This window comes from Ammodytes marinus (assembly GCF_949987685.1).
Source record: "Ammodytes marinus genome assembly, contig: scaffold_113, whole genome shotgun sequence".
In the NCBI taxonomy this organism is placed as follows: Eukaryota; Metazoa; Chordata; class Actinopteri; order Uranoscopiformes; family Ammodytidae; genus Ammodytes; species Ammodytes marinus.
Genome location: NW_027648440.1, coordinates 75001 through 100000, shown reverse-complemented (window position 1 = coordinate 100000; position 25000 = coordinate 75001). Strand labels below are relative to the sequence as shown.

General features: G+C 39.8%; 2 protein-coding genes across 2 annotated transcripts in view; both read right to left on the bottom strand.

Annotated features, from left to right (window-relative positions):
• LOC307270543 (uncharacterized protein) overlaps positions 1-674 on the bottom strand; it is a gene marked incomplete at both ends in the record, with an annotated part of 14595 nt that extends 13921 nt beyond the window's left edge. Inside the window, one exon of the mRNA XM_080054423.1 lies at positions 601-674. Within this exon, the coding sequence (XP_079910549.1) occupies positions 601-674 (74 nt within the window). The remainder of the gene's footprint in view (positions 1-600) is intronic.
• Positions 675-5996: 5322 nt separating this feature from the next.
• The window catches only part of LOC307270545 (claudin-1-like), a gene marked incomplete at both ends in the record, with an annotated part of 43726 nt that continues 24722 nt past the window's right edge, over positions 5997-25000 (bottom strand). Inside the window, one exon of the mRNA XM_080054425.1 lies at positions 5997-6161. Coding sequence (XP_079910551.1) covers positions 5997-6161 — 165 coding nt within the window. The remainder of the gene's footprint in view (positions 6162-25000) is intronic.

The following is a 25000-nucleotide window of genomic DNA, read 5'->3' as shown; positions in this document are numbered from 1 at the left end:
TTTGAAATGCACGAGTAGGAGCCGCCCCTTGAGTTGGAAATTACTATTGATCGTGGCCAGACCCTCTATCGTTCAAGATATCAGGGTCTGGATTTCCAGGCTAAGTCAGATGCACATTTAGCAGGATAAAATTTGATGGCAAACACTTATCTTGAACCTGTGACCTTTGAGACCACAATCCAAAGCACTTTCCAGTACACCACCAGATTTGTGTTATAAGGAGGAGAGGAGGTGATATTTTAAAAGGTAAGACTGAAAGACTTGCCCTGGTCAGACGGAAACGGAGAAACCTAGTGAGACACTAGTTTGTTCAGTGTTTATTTCTCACCATAAAATAAAATTTCACCACATTATTATTTTAAACCGCAATATTCAAATTTGATAATACCTATCACTTTACCTTCAAGTCCCAGTTATTTTATGATAAACCTGTACACAAAACATTTCAGAAAGGATATTGATGATAATCTTATTGACCTCTTAAGATAGAGAAGATGGCATAATCAAATCAACAAGTGTAAAACAACATGTTTGTTCGAATATATGTTACATTGTAGGCTACCCTCTATGCATATGCATACCAATAACTGTGTCAGACACCTGTCAAAAGTAGGGCTGGAGCCTCCATCGATGCAGATCTTCTTTTGAATATTGTGTAGGAAACCCAGATGCATTTTAGACCCTTAGTGCCAAATTTCCTGGATTGCGTGAAGTTGAACCAAGCAAATTTTCCATGTATGGTCAATGGTCATGCTGCTACACGGCCTGTCCCTGTCCCTGTAGTCCGCTCAGTGTAACGGGAGGCCAGAGGGCGGTGCCTGATACTATCCGGTTACTTTGAGGGAACCTGGCCAATCAGAGCAGACCCCCTCTGTTCAAACAGAGGGCAGTTGTATTTAGTCTCTAAACAGAATGTTTAGGGGCAAAACTGTAGTACCAAAGTTAGATTGAAAAATCTCTAATGTTTTTCTTTGATTACATCTCTTCTGTTGCTCAATTCATGCTCAGCTGCTGATTATATAATGGATACGTCAACAAGACTGAACATTTTTAAATAATAAGCCTATTGTTAACATTCATTCTACAAGTGACCCACAGAAACTGAGAGAAATCTCCATCTGCTGGATGTCACACTTAATTATGCTTAAATTATGGATGATTATAGCATTAGTTTTTTTGGCTCCCCCTGGAGGAGGGAAAACTGTTATAAAACAACTTCAAAATTAAGAATTTGAAAATGGTTAAATTAATATGAATTGTACTGAGACGTTGAATAATGCCCACCTTCAAGTTAAATCAGATATAGTCTGTTAGAATATTTCAGCTAATTCACAATTTATTAAAGTGTTATTGGTACATCACAAATGTTAACCGCATAGAAAAAGGAAAAAATAAAAATCTGCGGATATAATATTTACAGTGTTGCTTTCTTCATCAGCCTTACACCCTCAAAGCATGTCAGGAAAAACTTCTTAAAAACCCTTATAAGGGAAAAAAATAATTGAAGAAACCTTTAGGTAGGCCAAGTCTAAGAGGGATCTCCTACCGAGACGGCTGGGCATGAAATACTAGTTCTGGTTTGAATCTGTGATTGTCTGAAAGTCTTGTGCACAGTGTAGCTACTGTGGATGACACAATGTGTATCTGTGTATGGTGGTTAGTGGAAAGGAAACTCTCTTTTTCAGAAGTCATTCTTCAAGTGGCCAGATGAGGAAGGGCAGCGACTGTTTCTGAGTTGAGCAGTTTGAGGTCCAGAAGTAGACTCCCAAAGGAAATTGCTGTAAAGAAGATCAACAAGAGACAAATGTTTTACAATAAGACCAAATCATTTGTTATATATGCATTTAATCACTTACATAAGAAGCAAGGTCAAATGTTATAGTAAAAAAAGCATTGACAATTATCTACTTACATGCTCAGTACAGAGTGGAGCAGCACTGCCTGCCTCTTTCCTGCTCTTCCTCAGTACATATGATTATGTGTATTAGGAGATGGCATCAGAAGCTCTGCAGACGATCCTGTCTCTCCTTTGAGATGGTTGGTCATGTGGCCATCTGGATGGACAGCCACAGGAAGCATCTTTGTCGAGTTGAGGCCTCCAGGATAGATGAAAATGTAAATGTATATATGAGAGGGAACACATGTTATAATACAATAGTCATTAAAAATCACATGTAGAACAAACATCTGGGCGTCTGGTGTGTGGGTCAAAAAAGCCATACCTTCCTAGCTGGTCTCGGAAAACAGCGATGCACAGAGAACTCATTATCAGCAGAGCATTTACCCCGGATGACAAACACTGGAGTCTGGCTGCAAGGTTGATGAAGTCGCCTACAGCAGGAGCAGATAGAAAATTTCCATACATTGAGTCACACTTTGTCATTATGTGCTGCAGTCTGTAGCCCTTAACAACCTCAGGAATTTCTTCTATATTCAAGTGTCTGTGAACCATCCTTTTATCATGACCCAACTGTTCCACTACAAGTGAATACATGTCATGGCCTCTATCTAAAACAAGATCAAGTTCTGCACTTTGGAGGTGATGTAACTCATGCAGGTAAGCTAGAAATGTTACAGAGTTACAGGTGCACTGACTGTTTTTGGACTCATGATACATATGATGGTTCTGACTGCGGGATGCCAACACACATGTTACATTATCATTAGAAGGTTCAGAAACATTTACTTCTCTGTTGTTGCGAGGTTGAACATTGTCCACATGTTGAGCTTCTGTTGAGTGTAGAAACTCGCTTAACTTAAGCCAGCGTACCTTTGATGCTTGAGACTTCTTCCCCTTCCTGGGCATGGTCACAGTCAAGTTAGTAAGTTATATTTGTCAGAAATGGCAAAGCCACAGGGTCAAAAGTTTTGTAAGTGCCACTCAAAACAACACTGACGTGGCCTTTATCAGTGGTGCCACTTTCAAAAATCAGCAACTGACGTGGTACTTTATCAGTGCCTCGGTCAATAGTTCAATAGGCTGAACAGTGAAAACCCGTGAAAACGGGGAGAGAGAAAGAAGTAAGAGACAACAGATGGAGGAAGACAGAGGATAGAGGGGTTGGGGGTTGGGATGGGAGAAACATGCAGGACTGCAGGGCCAATCGTCTTCTTGTAATTCTGCATGTGAAACAGAGAGGAGATAACAATCAGTAATAATAATGAGCGCACAGTATATAGCCTGTTGATTCATTAGAGGTGCCCTACTTTTCACATGGTAATATAAAATCTTTATTGACAAGAGATTCAATTGTTGTTCTAATGGAAAACTTTAATATAATTTATTGTGCTTGCAAAGCAGCAAGCAATGCATTGACTTTAGTTCATAATATTGAATAGAAAAACAAATGGGTAATTTGTGTGTTTCCAATTTTTTTAACCCTCCTGTTGTACTGGGGTCAAATTGACATTTTTTTGCGGGAAACTATTTTTTTCATTCAACAAATGGTCTGAAAATGATATGGATTGTCCAATACTATGCTTTTGATAATTAAAATAAATTTGAAGTGTTAAATTAGACCAAATTGTTAGATGCTTCACCGAAAAAGGCAGCACTATTTTTTGATAGTATTTTTTTATTTAGAACATTAAAAAAGACTGTATTCATTTTGTTTTGTTAAAACTTTGGACGCATAAACATTGGCTAATTTGCATATTTATTCAAACATTTCAGAAAATAATTATATTATAAAAAATTATTGTTTGAAGGGGGCTGAAAAGTAGCTAAATATAGCGACAAAATCGCTAAGTTGGCAACACTGCCCGAGCAGCCCCTCCCAGCTGCGGTCAGAGCAGGAGCATAGATAGTAGGAGATACACACACACCTCTCCGCTCTTACAATTAGTTTGCTATCTTGCCTGGCTGTTACAGCTACTTTTGTTAGGCCAACCAGCACACTTGCAATGATTTTAAGCTAACATAGGCCCACATGGTATGTCTGTGATTAAAATGTATGCTCAATATGTACGTATGTAGTTATCATTACTAATGTTTAATCACCTCGGAATCGGACATGGTGTTTGTCTCCTGTCAACTGAATTCACATGAACGCGCGTAGCTGTCGTTCAGAGGGATGAGCTACAGCAGGTAGAGCGTTGGGAAAACAGCCGTTGGGATCCCAACGGCTGAAATTATCAACTGCAGCTTTAAGTAATCTACTGGTAAAGTAGTCTTCTACAAAACGTATTCTAGGGATGTTTTGGGTTATAATAAATCACAACTAGAATTTGCCCATCTGGACATTTTGGGACTTGGCCGGCGAAGAGGCACAGCGAGCGAAGCTGCAGCGAGCCTGTCTGTCATCGTTGCTAGACAATAGTAGCCAGCCCCATAGCTAACTTCCTCAAAAGCAAAAAAAAAAAAAACGATTTACCCAAGCATTATTGTTCCTTCCGAGGTCGCGTTATGGTTCTAATGTTGTATTATGATTTAAGGGAAAGACAAATGAAATGATACATTTCCAGCTGTCGCAATACTGTGCTTGCGTTCACTTCTGAGTTAGCTTCCAAGCAACAGCACGTAGCCTAAAGCTAGTATATCCTGAGTCATCATAGGCAACTTCAAGGCTAGCAGTGTCTCTACTTAGCTAGTTAACTCATGCGCTGCGGCCTCCCCCATAACAATTTAACAGCCGGCGCAAAGCAGTTTCACCGCTGACCTGCTGTAGCAGTCCGACAGTGAACATAAGAACATTTCTTACACAGTGGGAATTATTTATTCTTCTTCAGTGGGGGATATTTAATATCTAGCTTTAGCAATAACGCTAAAGGCTGTACGGCCGTTAGCTTCCTAACCTACTTTACCATAACAATGTCGGACCAGAAAGGCAGAAAGGCTTTAGTACCTCTAATGTGTAACAAGTCATCACGTTATTAAATAATTAATATTAATGTTAAACCACTCAGCCGTCTTTTTATACAGTTATAGTTGTCAGTTAAGAGACACGTCTACTCACCGCAAAGACCAGAGGAGAACTGTACAGTACGATGACGTGCGTTCACGGACACTCGGAAAATTCCAGTCAAATATAGATAGCTTAAGAAATGCGACATCGTGTGTGTACAGACACGAAAAAGCAGGTGTGTGTACGTACACACACCTGCTGCTTTTTCAAACACTTTCATAGACGTGCTTATCATAAATTGTATTAAAATGAATGCATGGTTAAAGTGTCAATTAATTGAGCCCTTGGATGTCCTACTGCAAATGAATGCAGCCTCATCGATTACGAATTCACCAACTGCTTCTGCTGTGCATTAGGCGTGTGTGTAATTTATCAATCATTAATAAAAGCACAACCATCATAAGCACAAACACGATTTAATTAACACACTTTAACAATAAACCAGACGTCTGTTGACACCCTTTGACGTTGTCACAGCTGATCGAAACCTACACAGCTGCAGTGTCTAATTTCAGCCGTTGGGAGCCGTTGGGATCCCAACGGCTGTTTTCGCAACGCTCTACCTGCTGCAGCTCCTCCCTCCGAACGACAGCTAAGCGCGTTCATGTTGCACCCAACGCACCTAGTGTCTCCCCCCCATCCCCGATATATTTATTCCCCTAATCAACCTTGGCCGACCCGACACAACAGCGATCATGTCCGCACAAAAACATCAACAACACGGCCAACAATTGTGCCAAAAGACAAATTAACAGCAACTAAACGGAACAAATAGCCTTAAAACAGCATTGCAGATTCACACAAACAGCAAGGGAGCACCATACCAAACACATTTACAGCACCATTGTGTGCACGGCAGTACAAAATAAAGGCAAGTATCCTACATTACCCTACCTGGCTGTGACGGGACCGTGGCTGGCGTAGATACACCGGTGCTTCGTTGTACTTTTCGTGAAAGTTCCCCGGACTTAGCAGTAATGTTTCGGTTCATTATGGAGGTGGTGGCTGCACACAACCGGAGTGGAGCGTGCCGGTTGTAGCTTCGCTGGAGACGGGGAAGCCAGTTGGACGGCGCCGGGGGTTAGCAGCAGTCTAGCCGGCCAGCAGGTGAACACTGTCGGGTAGCGGTGTAGCAGGGAGGCGGCGTCCTCCGCGATTGACAGCAATCCGCGAGCGCAGGTAAGCGTCCAGGAGAGCTGGCAGGGTGGCAGCGGACCAGTCCGAACTGGTGTGCTTCGTGGGGCACACCGGCGCAGGCTATCCAGCCACAGTGCGGAGAGGAGCCACGGGAGTCCCGTGCAGGCGGAGCTAGCTTCTGGCTAACGCGTCAACCGGGTGAGTTAACTAATGCTATCCGACCGGTGCTAACTTGGTTTATCAGCTAAAGCACAGCCAAAGGAAGCCCATTCTCCTGGCTCACTTTCCACACGTCTCGGCTTCATACAGCAACAGCCGCCCGACTACATTTCCTCCTCGGTGTTTCTCAGTCTCTGTGTACACACTGTCCTCCCACCGTGTTAGTTGTTGGTATCCGGGGAATGGTAAATTGAGGGTTCGTTGCATAGATAGTATAGTATAGATAGTTCGTTGGTGAAGACATTGCTATTCGCTGTCTGCCTTAGTAGGGCCAAACAGTAGTTTCAGACTGCTAGGGTCGTGAACGCTCACGCAACTGACGCATCAACGTCGTTGCCAAGTGAACAGACAGTCCCACAGCCAATAAGAACGGAGTATCTGAGCCTGCTCTGATTGGTCAAAATTAACATGAGCGGTGGCAATTTTAGGGGGCAGCACACAGAGGCAGGGGGGAGCAAAGTGATGAAAAAATATTTTCAGACTACTTCACCTACATATAGCTGAATGGCTATTATGACAGTTTTGCCAAATATTACAGTGAAAAAATTAGACACTGCAGCATAGGTGAATAATACAATGTATAAAAAAATGTGTATTATTTGGAATGTTGGTTCTCTACAATCATATGAGGTCATCTTTGAGTCATGATTGACATGTGTGCAAAGTTTACCTGCACTTTAAATTCTAAAAATGTCTTACTCCGGGGAGGTCTCGAACGTCATTTTCTTCTCGCAACTCTGTCACCGAGAACTTTGTTCTTTCTTCTCGCGGAGTATGTAACAGGCTTTAAGGGATTGGAGTTTTGAGTCAAAGACAGGTGCACGTGCCAATGGTGTCACCATGGTGACAGAGAGCTAATCAGTGTCAAGTGTAAACAGCTGCTAATCTACACACGTACAGACACTTCTGTCCCCAACCAGATCACACAAACAGAGGTTTTAAATGAACGCATAAGTCTAAACTGCTGCCTGAGGACGACCTAGAGAGAGAATGTATATGAATCAGCTAAAGGACTATGAAGATGTGGAAAAGTAATTATAGTCTTAAGTATGAACAGTAGTGAATTGTTGAACTCTAATAGGAATGTTGTTGAATATTTAAAAATGTCTAGATCAAATTATAATTGAAAGACATGAAAAAAAAAATTATGAATACAAAATATTGTATTGAAAAGTTGAACAAAAGTGGAAAAACTAAAGGTTTATAAAGTCGAAGTTTATAAAGGTCATACTTGTGTAAAATAAGTTTAAAAGGAGATGAGTTTTTTTTTAAATTATCTATTTCAAATAGCCTACACAATGGTATAACTGCAGCAAGACAAACTATGCAATTAATATTAGATATTATTGCATATTTAATCAAGTAAATAAATTACTATTTCATTTAGAACTGTGCCATATCTCTCCTCTTCACCCCAAAGCCCAAAAAACATTAGGATTAAAAAAAGACAGTGCCTCACCAGCCATAAACCTCACTGCACGTCTCTTCACATTCACACTCTCTCACTCACACACACACACACACACACACACACACACACACACGGACTCTCTCACTCACACAAACACACACACAGTTTCACATGGGATGTTACTGGTTTCTATGGCAACAGTTGATGACAGTGTCTTCAGTTATTTTGGTCCTGTAATACACTGATATGCAGCAGTTGGTTGGACACCATTTAGCTTGGAAGCCCAAAACTTCCATTGTGTAGGTTCGGTAGTCACATCTATGCGACCGGCAGAATATGTCTTTTTTGGGTGTAATAAACCTTTAAATATCTCTGAAGTTATGAATTTTATGAAAAAATTGTGAATTATGGAAATGTGCTCCCATGCAAGACGAACATGGGACAATTTGAATCCTTAAAAGGAGTTGAAAAGTTGAATATATAGAGGTTTGAATAACATTTCTTGCTGAAGTTATGAAGAAGTTGAAAGACATGGATACAAATCTTAAAACTATGAAATAGTAATTGAATAGACTTGGAGCTAAACTACCTTGATGGCTTGAATTTATATGAATCAGCTAAAGGAGTATGAAGATGTGGAAAAGTAAGAAACAGTCTTAAATATGAACAGTAGTGAATTGTTTAACTCTAATAGGAATGATGTTGAATATTTAAAAATGTCTAGATAAAATTACAATTGAAAGACATGAAAAACAATGTATGTGTGAAATAGGCCTTCAAAGAGCAGAGTGTTTGCCCCATTTCAACTGTGCCTCTACGAACTGTCTAATAAAGCGGAAAAAAGAAAAAAAGAATCAAGAAAAAAAAGTGAAATTGCCCTTTAATGGGCAGAGTGAGTCACCAAGGTGAGTGTATGTCTTATTGAGGGTCTGTGATCAGGCAGAAATCCCACCTTTTAGAGGCCTCAGAGAGGTCATTTCATCCAAAACGTCACCTCAAACCGCTGCCTCTAACTAGCGGACCCTGAGTCTAACTGACAAAATTATTTTATTGTTAGAACCAGAAGAATCTGATGAAGACACAGTGTGAAGATTATGTCTGTAATGTGAAGAATATGAGAACCAGAGCATTTCAAAGGTGTGGTACAGTCTGCCTTTCTCCAGAAATGTCATGTCTCAGTTATCAAGGCGGCAGTTGGTTGGACACCATTTAGCTTGGAAGCCCAGACCTCCCGTTGTGTAAGTCCGATTGCTTCAGTAGTCACATCTATGCGACCGGCAGAATATGTCCTACATTTTGATGTAAAAATTATCCACGTAGGGTTTAATTTGTGGGAGTGAGAGGCAGTTAAGTGGAAGGTTTTGGTGTATTTTTACACCAGTTCTACACTGTAACAGTTGGTTTCCCCAGTCTGCCTCTGAACATTCCGTCCCATCCGGATCCCATTATAAATTTAGAAAGAGGTTGAAAAAAGCTTAAAACTAAAACTGTGTTTGTTCAAAGACAGTTGAAGATTTTAAAAAGTTGAATAAGTGTTTAATAGCTGTAATTAATGTGAATTGTTTAACGTTTGAATGGAGTCTCTAGCTGAAAAAATGCGGGAGGAGATAGGTTTCAAAGCAGAGGAAGTTTTAGCGGTTTGGAATGCTGCTCCTATCCGCTTCAATGTTAAATAATTTTTGTTTAATTGCTATTAATTATGAAGTTATTAATTTTTTTGAAAATTTTGAATGAAAGCAATAATGTGGAAAATGGGCTGAATATGAGGATAGTTGAATATAGTTTGTGGAATGAAGCATGTTGAAGATATGGCCGGCCCTGAAAAGCGGGCGGAAGTAAAATAATAACTAGAAATGCAATTCCTGAAGAAATTGCGGTGTGAATGCTGCGCTGCTGAACTGAAGCTGATGCTGAATAAACTTCACTGCTGAATGTTGATGAAGAACGAAGGATGAATATATCTGAATGAATAGAATGATTGAATAATACAATCTATGAAAAATGAATTAAAAATTTATGAATTATGACCTTGAAACTTGACCTTTGACCTCTAAACTCCTATGGGGTTATAATTGAGTCATAATAAACATTTGTGCAAAGTTAGAAGAAAATCCGTGTAAGTCTAAATTTTGCGGTAACTGGGACTTGAACCACCAACTTTAAGCTCAGGGTTTAAAAAAAAAAAAAAAAAATTATAGATATGCCTAATGTGTCATATGCACTTCCCACGAGACATGTTCCCCTTCACACAAAGATTTAAGGTGAAAATGTTATTCCCTAAGCAGGATTCGGACCTGTGATCTTCAGGCTGCGAGACCTAGGCTTAAACCACTAAGCCACCAAAGTTGTTGAATCTATCAGAGCAGGTCACATCTATAAAGAGAACTCTATATTCCTATGGCGCGGTGGTGAGCTAATCAGGGCCAATTGGTAACAGCTGTGGTCCCTCTCCACCTTTAGAGCTGAGCGAAACGCATCCTTCAAACTTCTGCCTCTCACACGCAAACCGTTTGTCTGACAGACAAAATGAAGATACCGTGAGAATCAGAAGATTCCAAGATATGGATAAAAAACTTAAAACTGTGAAATAGTAATTGATTAGACTTGGAGCTAAAGTACATTGATGGCTTGATGGAGAGCTCGTCTGAGTCAACTCAGTAAGCTACAACATAAAATAAAAGATTGCGGTGGAGGCTAGAACGGAGGCGGAAGCGGAGGCGGCTTCTTCTTCTTCTTCTTTTAATTTCCGGCAATTGCCTTTTCAGCACATTGCTGCCACCCACAGGACAAAGATAACACGCGTTCAATGAACGATCTGAAAAAAAGCATTTCCTGCTGAGTTGAAAAGTTGAACAAAAGTGGAAAAACTAAAGGTTTATAAAGTCGAAGTTTATAAAGGTCATACTTGTGTAAAATAAGTTTAAAAGGAGATGAGTTTTTTTTTAAATTATCTATTTCAAATAGCCTACACAATGGTATAACTGCAGCAAGACAAACTATGCAATTAATATTAGATATTATTGCATATTTAATCAAGTAAATAAATTACTATTTCATTTAGAACTGTGCCATATCTCTCCTCTTCACCCCAAAGCCCAAAAAACATTAGGATTAAAAAAAGACAGTGCCTCACCAGCCATAAACCTCACTGCACGTCTCTTCACATTCACACTCTCTCACTCACACACACACACACACACACACACACACACACACACACACACACACACACACACACACACACACACACACACACGGACTCTCTCACTCACACAAACACACACACAGTTTCACATGGGATGTTACTGGTTTCTATGGCAACAGTTGATGACAGTGTCTTCAGTTATTTTGGTCCTGTAATACACTGATATGCAGCAGTTGGTTGGACACCATTTAGCTTGGAAGCCCAAAACTTCCATTGTGTAGGTTCGATTGCTTCAGTAGTCACATCTATGCGACCGGCAGAATATGTCTTTTTTGGGTGTAATAAACCTTTAAATATCTCTGAAGTTATGAATTTTATGAAAAAATTGTGAATTATGGAAATGTGCTCCCGTGCAAGACGAACATGGGACAATTTGAATCCTTAAAAGGAGTTGAAAAGTTGAATATATAGAGGTTTGAATAACATTTCTTGCTGAAATTATGAAGAAGTTGAAAGACATGGATACAAATCTTAAAACTATGAAATAGTAATTGAATAGACTTGGAGCTAAACTACCTTGATGGCTTGAATTTATATGAATCAGCTAAAGGAGTATGAAGATGTGGAAAAGTAAGAAACAGTCTTAAGTATGAACAGTAGTGAATTGTTTAACTCTTATAGGAATGATGTTGAATATTTAAAAATGTCTAGATAAAATTACAATTGAAAGACATGAAAAACAATGTATGTGTGAAATAGGCCTTCAAAGAGCAGAGTGTTTGCCCCATTTCAACTGTGCCTCTCCAAACTGTCTAATAAAGCGGAAAAAAGAAAAAAATAATCAAGAAAAAAAAGTGAAATTGCCCTTTAATGGGCAGAGTGAGTCACCAAGGTGAGTGTATGTCTTATTGAGGGTCTGTGATCAGGCAGAAATCCCACCTTTTAGAGGCCTCAGAGAGGTCATTTCATCCAAAACGTCACCTCAAACCGCTGCCTCTAACTAGCGGACCCTGAGTCTAACTGACAAAATTATTTTATTGTTAGAACCAGAAGAATCTGATGAAGACACAGTGTGAAGATTATGTCTGTAATGTGAAGAATATGAGAACCAGAGCATTTCAAAGGTGTGGTACAGTCTGCCTTTCTCCAGAAATGTCATGTCTCAGTTATCAAGGCGGCAGTTGGTTGGACACCATTTAGCTTGGAAGCCCAGACCTCCCATTGTGTAAGTCCGATTGCTTCAGTAGTCACATCTATGCGACCGGCAGAATATGTCCTACATTTTGATGTAAAAATTATCCACGTAGGGTTTAATTTGTGGGAGTGAGAGGCAGTTATGTGGAAGGTTTTGGTGTATTTTTACACCAGTTCTACACTGTAACAGTTGGTTTCCCCAGTCTGCCTCTGAACATTCCGTCCCATCCGGATCCCATTATAAATTTAGAAAGAGGTTGAAAAAAGCTTAAAACTAAAACTGTGTTTGTTCAAAGACAGTTGAAGATTTTAAAAAGTTGAATAAGTGTTTAATAGCTGTAATTAATGTGAATTGTTTAACGTTTGAATGGAGTCTCTAGCTGAAAAAATGCGGGAGGAGATAGGTTTCAAAGCAGAGGAAGTTTTAGCGGTTTGGAATGCTGCTCCTATCCGCTTCAATGTTAAATAATTTTTGTTTAATTGCTATTAATTATGAAGTTATTAATTTTTTTGAAAATTTTGAATGAAAGCAATAATGTGGAAAATGGGCTGAATATGAGGATAGTTGAAGGAAGTTTGTGGAATGAAGCATGTTGAAGATATGGACGTGCATGAAAAGCGGGCGGAATAATAAGAATAAGAATAAATACGCAGAATATCAATGCTGTGAATGCTTTCAGCATTCACACCAATAACTAGAAATGCAATTCCTGAAGAAATTGCGGTGTGAATGCTGCGCTGCTGAACTGAAGCTGATGCTGAATAAACTTCACTGCTGAATGTTGATGAAGAACGAAGGATGAATATATCTGAATGAACAGAATGGTTGAACAATAGAATGTTTGAAAAATGTGGAATATTTGGAAGTTTGAATGGACTTTTCAGATGAATTTATGAATTAATTATGACCTTAAACTATGATAAATGTTATCAGTTCATCTTTGAGTCAGAATCAACATTTTGCAAAATTTGAAGAAAAACCGTGGAAGCGTTCATAAAATACTGCAGTCACAAAAGGCAATGTCACAGTGACCTTTAAATTTGACCTTTGAACTCCTATGAGGTCATTAGTGAGTCATAATCAACATATGTGCACATTTTTAAGAAAATCTGTGTAAGTCTAAAATTAAGCGCCAGCCGGGATTTGAACCGCCGACCTTTGTATTTCAGGGTTAATCGACTATGCACTCTTCCACCCACAGTTAGTATGACTCATGTTCCCAGTCAGACGTCGCCTGGTATTCCCAGCGCTGGCAAATTAAATTTGCTGCGCGTGTTGGTCTGGACACGCTCCGTTGAAGCTTTATCAAGAAAACCAGAAATCTGGCTATGGTTTCAATTGGTTCTATCTAATATGGGCGTGCCAGAGCCCTTTATATGGTACTCCGGGGAGGACGTAACCGGATGACGACAGTGACGTGCATGCGACGTCGAAGCCGTGATAGTAAACATCAAAGATGGCTGCGGATATGTTGTGTGAGTTTGAGACTGCTTTGGCCTCGACCCTTAACGATTTGGAAGACGGCACTCAAATCTTTCATTAGCAAGTAAGTGGAATGTTCTGTTTTGCCGACCGACAACGGCAAGCGTTTAATTTAACAGTTTAACAGCTGTTTGCTAAACGAAAGGGGCTTACGTCACCTTGTGCATCGCTCTGATTGGTTGTAGTGCTATCCAACTGCGTGCAGTGGCATTTGAAATGCACAAGTAGGAGCTTCGTGGGGCACACCGGCGCAGGCTATCCAGCCACAGTGCGGAGAGGAGCCACGGGAGTCCCGTGCAGGCGGAGCTAGCTTCTGGCTAACGCGTCAACCGGGTGAGTTAACTAATGCTATCCGACCGGTGCTAACTTGGTTTATCAGCTAAAGCACAGCCAAAGGAAGCCCATTCTCCTGGCTCACTTTCCACACGTCTCGGCTTCATACAGCAACAGCCGCCCGACTACATTTCCTCCTCGGTGTTTCTCAGTCTCTGTGTACACACTGTCCTCCCACCGTGTTAGTTGTTGGTATCCGGGGAATGGTAAATTGATGGTTCGTTGCATAGATAGTACAGTATAGATAGTTCGTTGGTGAAGACATTGCTATTCGCTGTCTGCCTTAGTAGGGCCAAACAGTAGTTTCAGACTGCTAGGGTCGTGAACGCTCACGCAACTGACGCATCAACGTCGTTGCCAAGTGAACAGACAGTCCCACAGCCAATAAGAACGGAGTATCTGAGCCTGCTCTGATTGGTCAAAATTAACATGAGCGGTGGCAATTTTAGGGGGCAGCACACAGAGGCAGGGGGGAGCAAAGTGATGAAAAAATATTTTCAGACTACTTCACCTACATATAGCTGAATGGCTATTATGACAGTTTTGCCAAATATTACAGTGAAAAAATTAGACACTGCAGCATAGGTGAATAATACAATGTATAAAAAAATGTGTATTATTTGGAATGTTGGTTCTCTACAATCATATGAGGTCATCTTTGAGTCATGATTGACATGTGTGCAAAGTTTACCTGCACTTTAAATTCTAAAAATGTCTTACTCCGGGGAGGTCTCGAACGTCATTTTCTTCTCGCAACTCTGTCACCGAGAACTTTGTTCTTTCTTCTCGCGGAGTATGTAACAGGCTTTAAGGGATTGGAGTTTTGAGTCAAAGACAGGTGCACGTGCCAATGGTGTCACCATGGTGACAGAGAGCTAATCAGTGTCAAGTGTAAACAGCTGCTAATCTACACACGTACAGACACTTCTGTCCCCAACCAGATCACACAAACAGAGGTTTTAAATGAACGCATAAGTCTAAACTGCTGCCTGAGGACGACCTAGAGAGAGAATGTATATGAATCAGCTAAAGGACTATGAAGATGTGGAAAAGTAATTATAGTCTTAAGTATGAACAGTAGTGAATTGTTGAACTCTAATAGGAATGTTGTTGAATATTTAAAAATGTCTAGATCAAATTATAATTGAAAGACATGAAAAAAAAAATTATGAATACAAAATATTGTATTGAAAAGTTGAACAAAAGTGGAAAAACTAAAGGTTTATAAAGTCGAAGTTTATAAAGGTCATACTTGTGTAAAATAAGTTTAAAAGGAGATGAGTTTTTTTTTAAATTATCTATTTCAAATAGCCTACACAATGGTATAACTGCAGCAAGACAAACTATGCAATTAATATTAGATATTATTGCATATTTAATCAAGTAAATAAATTACTATTTCATTTAGAACTGTGCCATATCTCTCCTCTTCACCCCAAAGCCCAAAAAACATTAGGATTAAAAAAAGACAGTGCCTCACCAGCCATAAACCTCACTGCACGTCTCTTCACATTCACACTCTCTCACTCACACACACACACACACACACACACACACACACACACGGACTCTCTCACTCACACAAACACACACACAGTTTCACATGGGATGTTACTGGTTTCTATGGCAACAGTTGATGACAGTGTCTTCAGTTATTTTGGTCCTGTAATACACTGATATGCAGCAGTTGGTTGGACACCATTTAGCTTGGAAGCCCAAAACTTCCATTGTGTAGGTTCGGTAGTCACATCTATGCGACCGGCAGAATATGTCTTTTTTGGGTGTAATAAACCTTTAAATATCTCTGAAGTTATGAATTTTATGAAAAAATTGTGAATTATGGAAATGTGCTCCCATGCAAGACGAACATGGGACAATTTGAATCCTTAAAAGGAGTTGAAAAGTTGAATATATAGAGGTTTGAATAACATTTCTTGCTGAAGTTATGAAGAAGTTGAAAGACATGGATACAAATCTTAAAACTATGAAATAGTAATTGAATAGACTTGGAGCTAAACTACCTTGATGGCTTGAATTTATATGAATCAGCTAAAGGAGTATGAAGATGTGGAAAAGTAAGAAACAGTCTTAAATATGAACAGTAGTGAATTGTTTAACTCTAATAGGAATGATGTTGAATATTTAAAAATGTCTAGATAAAATTACAATTGAAAGACATGAAAAACAATGTATGTGTGAAATAGGCCTTCAAAGAGCAGAGTGTTTGCCCCATTTCAACTGTGCCTCTACGAACTGTCTAATAAAGCGGAAAAAAGAAAAAAAGAATCAAGAAAAAAAAGTGAAATTGCCCTTTAATGGGCAGAGTGAGTCACCAAGGTGAGTGTATGTCTTATTGAGGGTCTGTGATCAGGCAGAAATCCCACCTTTTAGAGGCCTCAGAGAGGTCATTTCATCCAAAACGTCACCTCAAACCGCTGCCTCTAACTAGCGGACCCTGAGTCTAACTGACAAAATTATTTTATTGTTAGAACCAGAAGAATCTGATGAAGACACAGTGTGAAGATTATGTCTGTAATGTGAAGAATATGAGAACCAGAGCATTTCAAAGGTGTGGTACAGTCTGCCTTTCTCCAGAAATGTCATGTCTCAGTTATCAAGGCGGCAGTTGGTTGGACACCATTTAGCTTGGAAGCCCAGACCTCCCGTTGTGTAAGTCCGATTGCTTCAGTAGTCACATCTATGCGACCGGCAGAATATGTCCTACATTTTGATGTAAAAATTATCCACGTAGGGTTTAATTTGTGGGAGTGAGAGGCAGTTAAGTGGAAGGTTTTGGTGTATTTTTACACCAGTTCTACACTGTAACAGTTGGTTTCCCCAGTCTGCCTCTGAACATTCCGTCCCATCCGGATCCCATTATAAATTTAGAAAGAGGTTGAAAAAAGCTTAAAACTAAAACTGTGTTTGTTCAAAGACAGTTGAAGATTTTAAAAAGTTGAATAAGTGTTTAATAGCTGTAATTAATGTGAATTGTTTAACGTTTGAATGGAGTCTCTAGCTGAAAAAATGCGGGAGGAGATAGGTTTCAAAGCAGAGGAAGTTTTAGCGGTTTGGAATGCTGCTCCTATCCGCTTCAATGTTAAATAATTTTTGTTTAATTGCTATTAATTATGAAGTTATTAATTTTTTTGAAAATTTTGAATGAAAGCAATAATGTGGAAAATGGGCTGAATATGAGGATAGTTGAATATAGTTTGTGGAATGAAGCATGTTGAAGATATGGCCGGCCCTGAAAAGCGGGCGGAAGTAAAATAATAACTAGAAATGCAATTCCTGAAGAAATTGCGGTGTGAATGCTGCGCTGCTGAACTGAAGCTGATGCTGAATAAACTTCACTGCTGAATGTTGATGAAGAACGAAGGATGAATATATCTGAATGAATAGAATGATTGAATAATACAATCTATGAAAAATGAATTAAAAATTTATGAATTATGACCTTGAAACTTGACCTTTGACCTCTAAACTCCTATGGGGTTATAATTGAGTCATAATAAACATTTGTGCAAAGTTAGAAGAAAATCCGTGTAAGTCTAAATTTTGCGGTAACTGGGACTTGAACCACCAACTTTAAGCTCAGGGTTTAAAAAAAAAAAAAAAAAATTATAGATATGCCTAATGTGTCATATGCACTTCCCACGAGACATGTTCCCCTTCACACAAAGATTTAAGGTGAAAATGTTATTCCCTAAGCAGGATTCGGACCTGTGATCTTCAGGCTGCGAGACCTAGGCTTAAACCACTAAGCCACCAAAGTTGTTGAATCTATCAGAGCAGGTCACATCTATAAAGAGAACTCTATATTCCTATGGCGCGGTGGTGAGCTAATCAGGGCCAATTGGTAACAGCTGTGGTCCCTCTCCACCTTTAGAGCTGAGCGAAACGCATCCTTCAAACTTCTGCCTCTCACACGCAAACCGTTTGTCTGACAGACAAAATGAAGATACCGTGAGAATCAGAAGATTCCAAGATATGGATAAAAAACTTAAAACTGTGAAATAGTAATTGATTAGACTTGGAGCTAAAGTACATTGATGGCTTGATGGAGAGCTCGTCTGAGTCAACTCAGTAAGCTACAACATAAAATAAAAGATTGCGGTGGAGGCTAGAACGGAGGCGGAAGCGGAGGCGGCTTCTTCTTCTTCTTCTTTTAATTTCCGGCAATTGCCTTTTCAGCACATTGCTGCCACCCACAGGACAAAGATAACACGCGTTCAATGAACGATCTGAAAAAAAGCATTTCCTGCTGAGTTGAAAAGTTGAACAAAAGTGGAAAAACTAAAGGTTTATAAAGTCGAAGTTTATAAAGGTCATACTTGTGTAAAATAAGTTTAAAAGGAGATGAGTTTTTTTTTAAATTATCTATTTCAAATAGCCTACACAATGGTATAACTGCAGCAAGACAAACTATGCAATTAATATTAGATATTATTGCATATTTAATCAAGTAAATAAATTACTATTTCATTTAGAACTGTGCCATATCTCTCCTCTTCACCCCAAAGCCCAAAAAACATTAGGATTAAAAAAAGACAGTGCCTCACCAGCCATAAACCTCACTGCACGTCTCTTCACATTCACACTCTCTCACTCACACACACACACACACACACACACACACACACACACACACACACACACACACACACACACACACACACACACACGGACTCTCTCACTCACACAAACACACACACAGTTTCACATGGGATGTTACTGGTTTCTATGGCAACAGTTGATGACAGTGTCTTCAGTTATTTTGGTCCTGTAATACACTGATATGCAGCAGTTGGTTGGACACCATTTAGCTTGGAAGCCCAAAACTTCCATTGTGTAGGTTCGATTGCTTCAGTAGTCACATCTATGCGACCGGCAGAATATGTCTTTTTTGGGTGTAATAAACCTTTAAATATCTCTGAAGTTATGAATTTTATGAAAAAATTGTGAATTATGGAAATGTGCTCCCGTGCAAGACGAACATGGGACAATTTGAATCCTTAAAAGGAGTTGAAAAGTTGAATATATAGAGGTTTGAATAACATTTCTTGCTGAAATTATGAAGAAGTTGAAAGACATGGATACAAATCTTAAAACTATGAAATAGTAATTGAATAGACTTGGAGCTAAACTACCTTGATGGCTTGAATTTATATGAATCAGCTAAAGGAGTATGAAGATGTGGAAAAGTAAGAAACAGTCTTAAGTATGAACAGTAGTGAATTGTTTAACTCTTATAGGAATGATGTTGAATATTTAAAAATGTCTAGATAAAATTACAATTGAAAGACATGAAAAACAATGTATGTGTGAAATAGGCCTTCAAAGAGCAGAGTGTTTGCCCCATTTCAACTGTGCCTCTCCAAACTGTCTAATAAAGCGGAAAAAAGAAAAAAATAATCAAGAAAAAAAAGTGAAATTGCCCTTTAATGGGCAGAGTGAGTCACCAAGGTGAGTGTATGTCTTATTGAGGGTCTGTGATCAGGCAGAAATCCCACCTTTTAGAGGCCTCAGAGAGGTCATTTCATCCAAAACGTCACCTCAAACCGCTGCCTCTAACTAGCGGACCCTGAGTCTAACTGACAAAATTATTTTATTGTTAGAACCAGAAGAATCTGATGAAGACACAGTGTGAAGATTATGTCTGTAATGTGAAGAATATGAGAACCAGAGCATTTCAAAGGTGTGGTACAGTCTGCCTTTCTCCAGAAATGTCATGTCTCAGTTATCAAGGCGGCAGTTGGTTGGACACCATTTAGCTTGGAAGCCCAGACCTCCCATTGTGTAAGTCCGATTGCTTCAGTAGTCACATCTATGCGACCGGCAGAATATGTCCTACATTTTGATGTAAAAATTATCCACGTAGGGTTTAATTTGTGGGAGTGAGAGGCAGTTATGTGGAAGGTTTTGGTGTATTTTTACACCAGTTCTACACTGTAACAGTTGGTTTCCCCAGTCTGCCTCTGAACATTCCGTCCCATCCGGATCCCATTATAAATTTAGAAAGAGGTTGAAAAAAGCTTAAAACTAAAACTGTGTTTGTTCAAAGACAGTTGAAGATTTTAAAAAGTTGAATAAGTGTTTAATAGCTGTAATTAATGTGAATTGTTTAACGTTTGAATGGAGTCTCTAGCTGAAAAAATGCGGGAGGAGATAGGTTTCAAAGCAGAGGAAGTTTTAGCGGTTTGGAATGCTGCTCCTATCCGCTTCAATGTTAAATAATTTTTGTTTAATTGCTATTAATTATGAAGTTATTAATTTTTTTGAAAATTTTGAATGAAAGCAATAATGTGGAAAATGGGCTGAATATGAGGATAGTTGAAGGAAGTTTGTGGAATGAAGCATGTTGAAGATATGGACGTGCATGAAAAGCGGGCGGAATAATAAGAATAAGAATAAATACGCAGAATATCAATGCTGTGAATGCTTTCAGCATTCACACCAATAACTAGAAATGCAATTCCTGAAGAAATTGCGGTGTGAATGCTGCGCTGCTGAACTGAAGCTGATGCTGAATAAACTTCACTGCTGAATGTTGATGAAGAACGAAGGATGAATATATCTGAATGAACAGAATGGTTGAACAATAGAATGTTTGAAAAATGTGGAATATTTGGAAGTTTGAATGGACTTTTCAGATGAATTTATGAATTAATTATGACCTTAAACTATGATAAATGTTATCAGTTCATCTTTGAGTCAGAATCAACATTTTGCAAAATTTGAAGAAAAACCGTGGAAGCGTTCATAAAATACTGCAGTCACAAAAGGCAATGTCACAGTGACCTTTAAATTTGACCTTTGAACTCCTATGAGGTCATTAGTGAGTCATAATCAACATATGTGCACATTTTTAAGAAAATCTGTGTAAGTCTAAAATTAAGCGCCAGCCGGGATTTGAACCGCCGACCTTTGTATTTCAGGGTTAATCGACTATGCACTCTTCCACCCACAGTTAGTATGACTCATGTTCCCAGTCAGACGTCGCCTGGTATTCCCAGCGCTGGCAAATTAAATTTGCTGCGCGTGTTGGTCTGGACACGCTCCGTTGAAGCTTTATCAAGAAAACCAGAAATCTGGCTATGGTTTCAATTGGTTCTATCTAATATGGGCGTGCCAGAGCCCTTTATATGGTACTCCGGGGAGGACGTAACCGGATGACGACAGTGACGTGCATGCGACGTCGAAGCCGTGATAGTAAACATCAAAGATGGCTGCGGATATGTTGTGTGAGTTTGAGACTGCTTTGGCCTCGACCCTTAACGATTTGGAAGACGGCACTCAAATCTTTCATTAGCAAGTAAGTGGAATGTTCTGTTTTGCCGACCGACAACGGCAAGCGTTTAATTTAACAGTTTAACAGCTGTTTGCTAAACGAAAGGGGCTTACGTCACCTTGTGCATCGCTCTGATTGGTTGTAGTGCTATCCAACTGCGTGCAGTGGCATTTGAAATGCACAAGTAGGAGCTTCGTGGGGCACACCGGCGCAGGCTATCCAGCCACAGTGCGGAGAGGAGCCACGGGAGTCCCGTGCAGGCGGAGCTAGCTTCTGGCTAACGCGTCAACCGGGTGAGTTAACTAATGCTATCCGACCGGTGCTAACTTGGTTTATCAGCTAAAGCACAGCCAAAGGAAGCCCATTCTCCTGGCTCACTTTCCACACGTCTCGGCTTCATACAGCAACAGCCGCCCGACTACATTTCCTCCTCGGTGTTTCTCAGTCTCTGTGTACACACTGTCCTCCCACCGTGTTAGTTGTTGGTATCCGGGGAATGGTAAATTGATGGTTCGTTGCATAGATAGTACAGTATAGATAGTTCGTTGGTGAAGACATTGCTATTCGCTGTCTGCCTTAGTAGGGCCAAACAGTAGTTTCAGACTGCTAGGGTCGTGAACGCTCACGCAACTGACGCATCAACGTCGTTGCCAAGTGAACAGACAGTCCCACAGCCAATAAGAACGGAGTATCTGAGCCTGCTCTGATTGGTCAAAATTAACATGAGCGGTGGCAATTTTAGGGGGCAGCACACAGAGGCAGGGGGGAGCAAAGTGATGAAAAAATATTTTCAGACTACTTCACCTACATATAGCTGAATGGCTATTATGACAGTTTTGCCAAATATTACAGTGAAAAAATTAGACACTGCAGCATAGGTGAATAATACAATGTATAAAAAAATGTGTATTATTTGGAATGTTGGTTCTCTACAATCATATGAGGTCATCTTTGAGTCATGATTGACATGTGTGCAAAGTTTACCTGCACTTTAAATTCTAAAAATGTCTTACTCCGGGGAGGTCTCGAACGTCATTTTCTTCTCGCAACTCTGTCACCGAGAACTTTGTTCTTTCTTCTCGCGGAGTATGTAACAGGCTTTAAGGGATTGGAGTTTTGAGTCAAAGACAGGTGCACGTGCCAATGGTGTCACCATGGTGACAGAGAGCTAATCAGTGTCAAGTGTAAACAGCTGCTAATCTACACACGTACAGACACTTCTGTCCCCAACCAGATCACACAGACAGAGGTTTTAAATGAACGCATAAGTCTAAACTGCTGCCTGAGGACGACCTAGAGAGAGAATGTATATGAATCAGCTAAAGGACTATGAAGATGTGGAAAAGTAATATAGTCTTAAGTATGAACAGTAGTGAATTGTTAAACTCTAATAGGAATGTTGTTGAATATTTAAAAATGTCTAGATCAAATTATAATTGAAAGACATGAAAAAAAAAATTATGTGTGAAATAGGCCTTCAAAGAGCAGAGTGTTTGCCCCATTTCAACTGTGCCTCTCCGAACTGTCTAATAAAGCGGAAAAAAGAAAAAAAGAATCAAGAAAAAAAAGTGAAATTGCCCTTTAATGGGCAGAGTGAGTCACCAAGGTGAGTGTATGTCTTATTGAGGGTCTGTGATCAGGCAGAAATCCCACCTTTTAGAGGCCTCAGAGAGGTAATTTCATCCAAAACGTCACCTCAAACCGCTGCCTCTAACTGACGGACCCTGAGTCTAACTGACAAAATTATTTTATTGTCAGAACCAGAAGAATCTGATGAAGACACAGTGTGAAGATTATGTCTGTAATGTGAAGAATATGAGAACCAGAGCATTTCAAAGGTGTGGTACAGTCTGCCTTTCTCCAGAAATGTCATGTCTCAGTTATCAAGGCGGCAGTTGGTTGGACACCATTTAGCTTGGAAGCCCAGACCTCCCATTGTGTAAGTCCGATTGCTTCAGTAGTCACATCTATGCGACCGGCAGAATATGTCCTACATTTTGATGTAAAAATTATCCACGTAGGGTTTAATTTGTGGGAGTGAGAGGCAGTTAAGTGGAAGGTTTTGGTGTATTTTTACACCAGTTCTACACTGTAACAGTTGGTTTCCCCACTCTGCCTCTGAACATTCCGTCCCATCCGGATCCCATTATAAATTTAGAAAGAGGTTGAAAAAAGCTTAAAACTAAAACTGTGTTTGTTCAAAGACAGTTGAAGATTTTAAAAAGTTGAATAAGTGTTTAATAGCTGTAATTAATGTGAATTGTTTAACGTTTGAATGGAGTCTCTAGCTGAAAAAATGCGGGAGGAGATAGGTTTCAAAGCAGAGGAAGTTTTAGCGGTTTGGAATGCTGCTCCCATCCGCTTCAATGTTAAATAATTTTTGTTTAATTGCTATTAATTATGAAGTTATTAATTTTTTTGAAAATTTTGAATGAAAGCAATAATGTGGAAAATGGGCTGAATATGAGGATAGTTGAAGGAAGTTTGTGGAATGAAGCATGTTGAAGATATGGACGTCCATGAAAAGCGGGCGGAATAATAAGAATAAGAATAAATACGCAGAATATCAATGCTGTGAATGCTTTCAGCATTCACACCAAATACGCAGAATATCAATGCTGTGAATGCTTTCAGCATTCACACCAATAATTCTCCTTACACCAAAGAAATATATAGTTTTGTTTAAGAAACAACATGAAGGGGCGCTCCGGTAGTGTAGTGGATAGAGCGTGTACCATATTGGCTCCGGCCTTCGTTGCAGTGGTCGCGGGTTCAAATCTGACCCGTGGACCTTTACTGCAGGTCATCCCCCCTCTCTCTCTCTCTCTCTCTCTCTCTCTGTCTCCCCATTTCAGCTCTGTACTGTCTAATAAAGCTTGAAAATGCCCAAAAAATTATCTTAAAAAAACAACAACATGAAAAACTGTAAAGAGAGCATTTACCAAAGTACTTTGATAAAGGTGCAGTCAGTGATTCTGGAGAACGCTTGTTGTCAAAATCACTTTTTGTCCAAAATCAGTGAATATCTCCTCATGATCCGCTACCTGTCTGTACTGTGTGAATATCTCCTCATGATCCGCTACCTGTCTGTACTGTGTGACTATCTCCTCATGATCCACTACCTGTCTGTACTGTGTGAATATCTCCTCATGATCCGCTACCTGTCTGTACTGTGTGAATATCTCCTCATGATCCGCTACCTGTCTGTACTGTGTGAATATCTCCTCAAGATCCACTACCTGTCTGTACTGTGTGTCTGTCTGTCTCCTCATGATCCGCTACCTGTCTGTAATGTGTGAATATCTCCTCATGATCCGCTACCTGTCTGTACTGTGTGACTATCTCCTCATGATCCACTACCTGTCTGTACTGTGTGAATATCTCCTCATGATCCGCTACCTGTCTGTACTGTGTGAATATCTCCTCATGATCCGCTACCTGTCTGTACTGAGTGAATATCTCCTCATGATCCGCTACCTGTCTGTACTGTGTGAATATCTCCTCAAGATCCACTACCTGTCTGTACTGTGTGTCTGTCTGTCTCCTCATGATCCGCTACCTGTCTGTAATGTGTGAATATCTCCTCATGATCCGCTACCTGTCTGTACTGTGTGAATATCTCCTCATGATCCGCTACCTGTCTGTAATGTGTGAATATCTCCTCATGATCCGCTACCTGTCTGTACTGTGTGAATATCTCCTCATGATCCGCTACCTGTCTGTACTGTGTGAATATCTCCTCATGATCCGCTACCTGTCTGTACTGTGTGAATATCTCCTCATGATCCACTACCTGTCTGTACTGAGTGAATATCTCCTCATGATCCGCTACCTGTCTGTACTGTGTGAATATCTCCTCATGATCCACTACCTGTCTGTA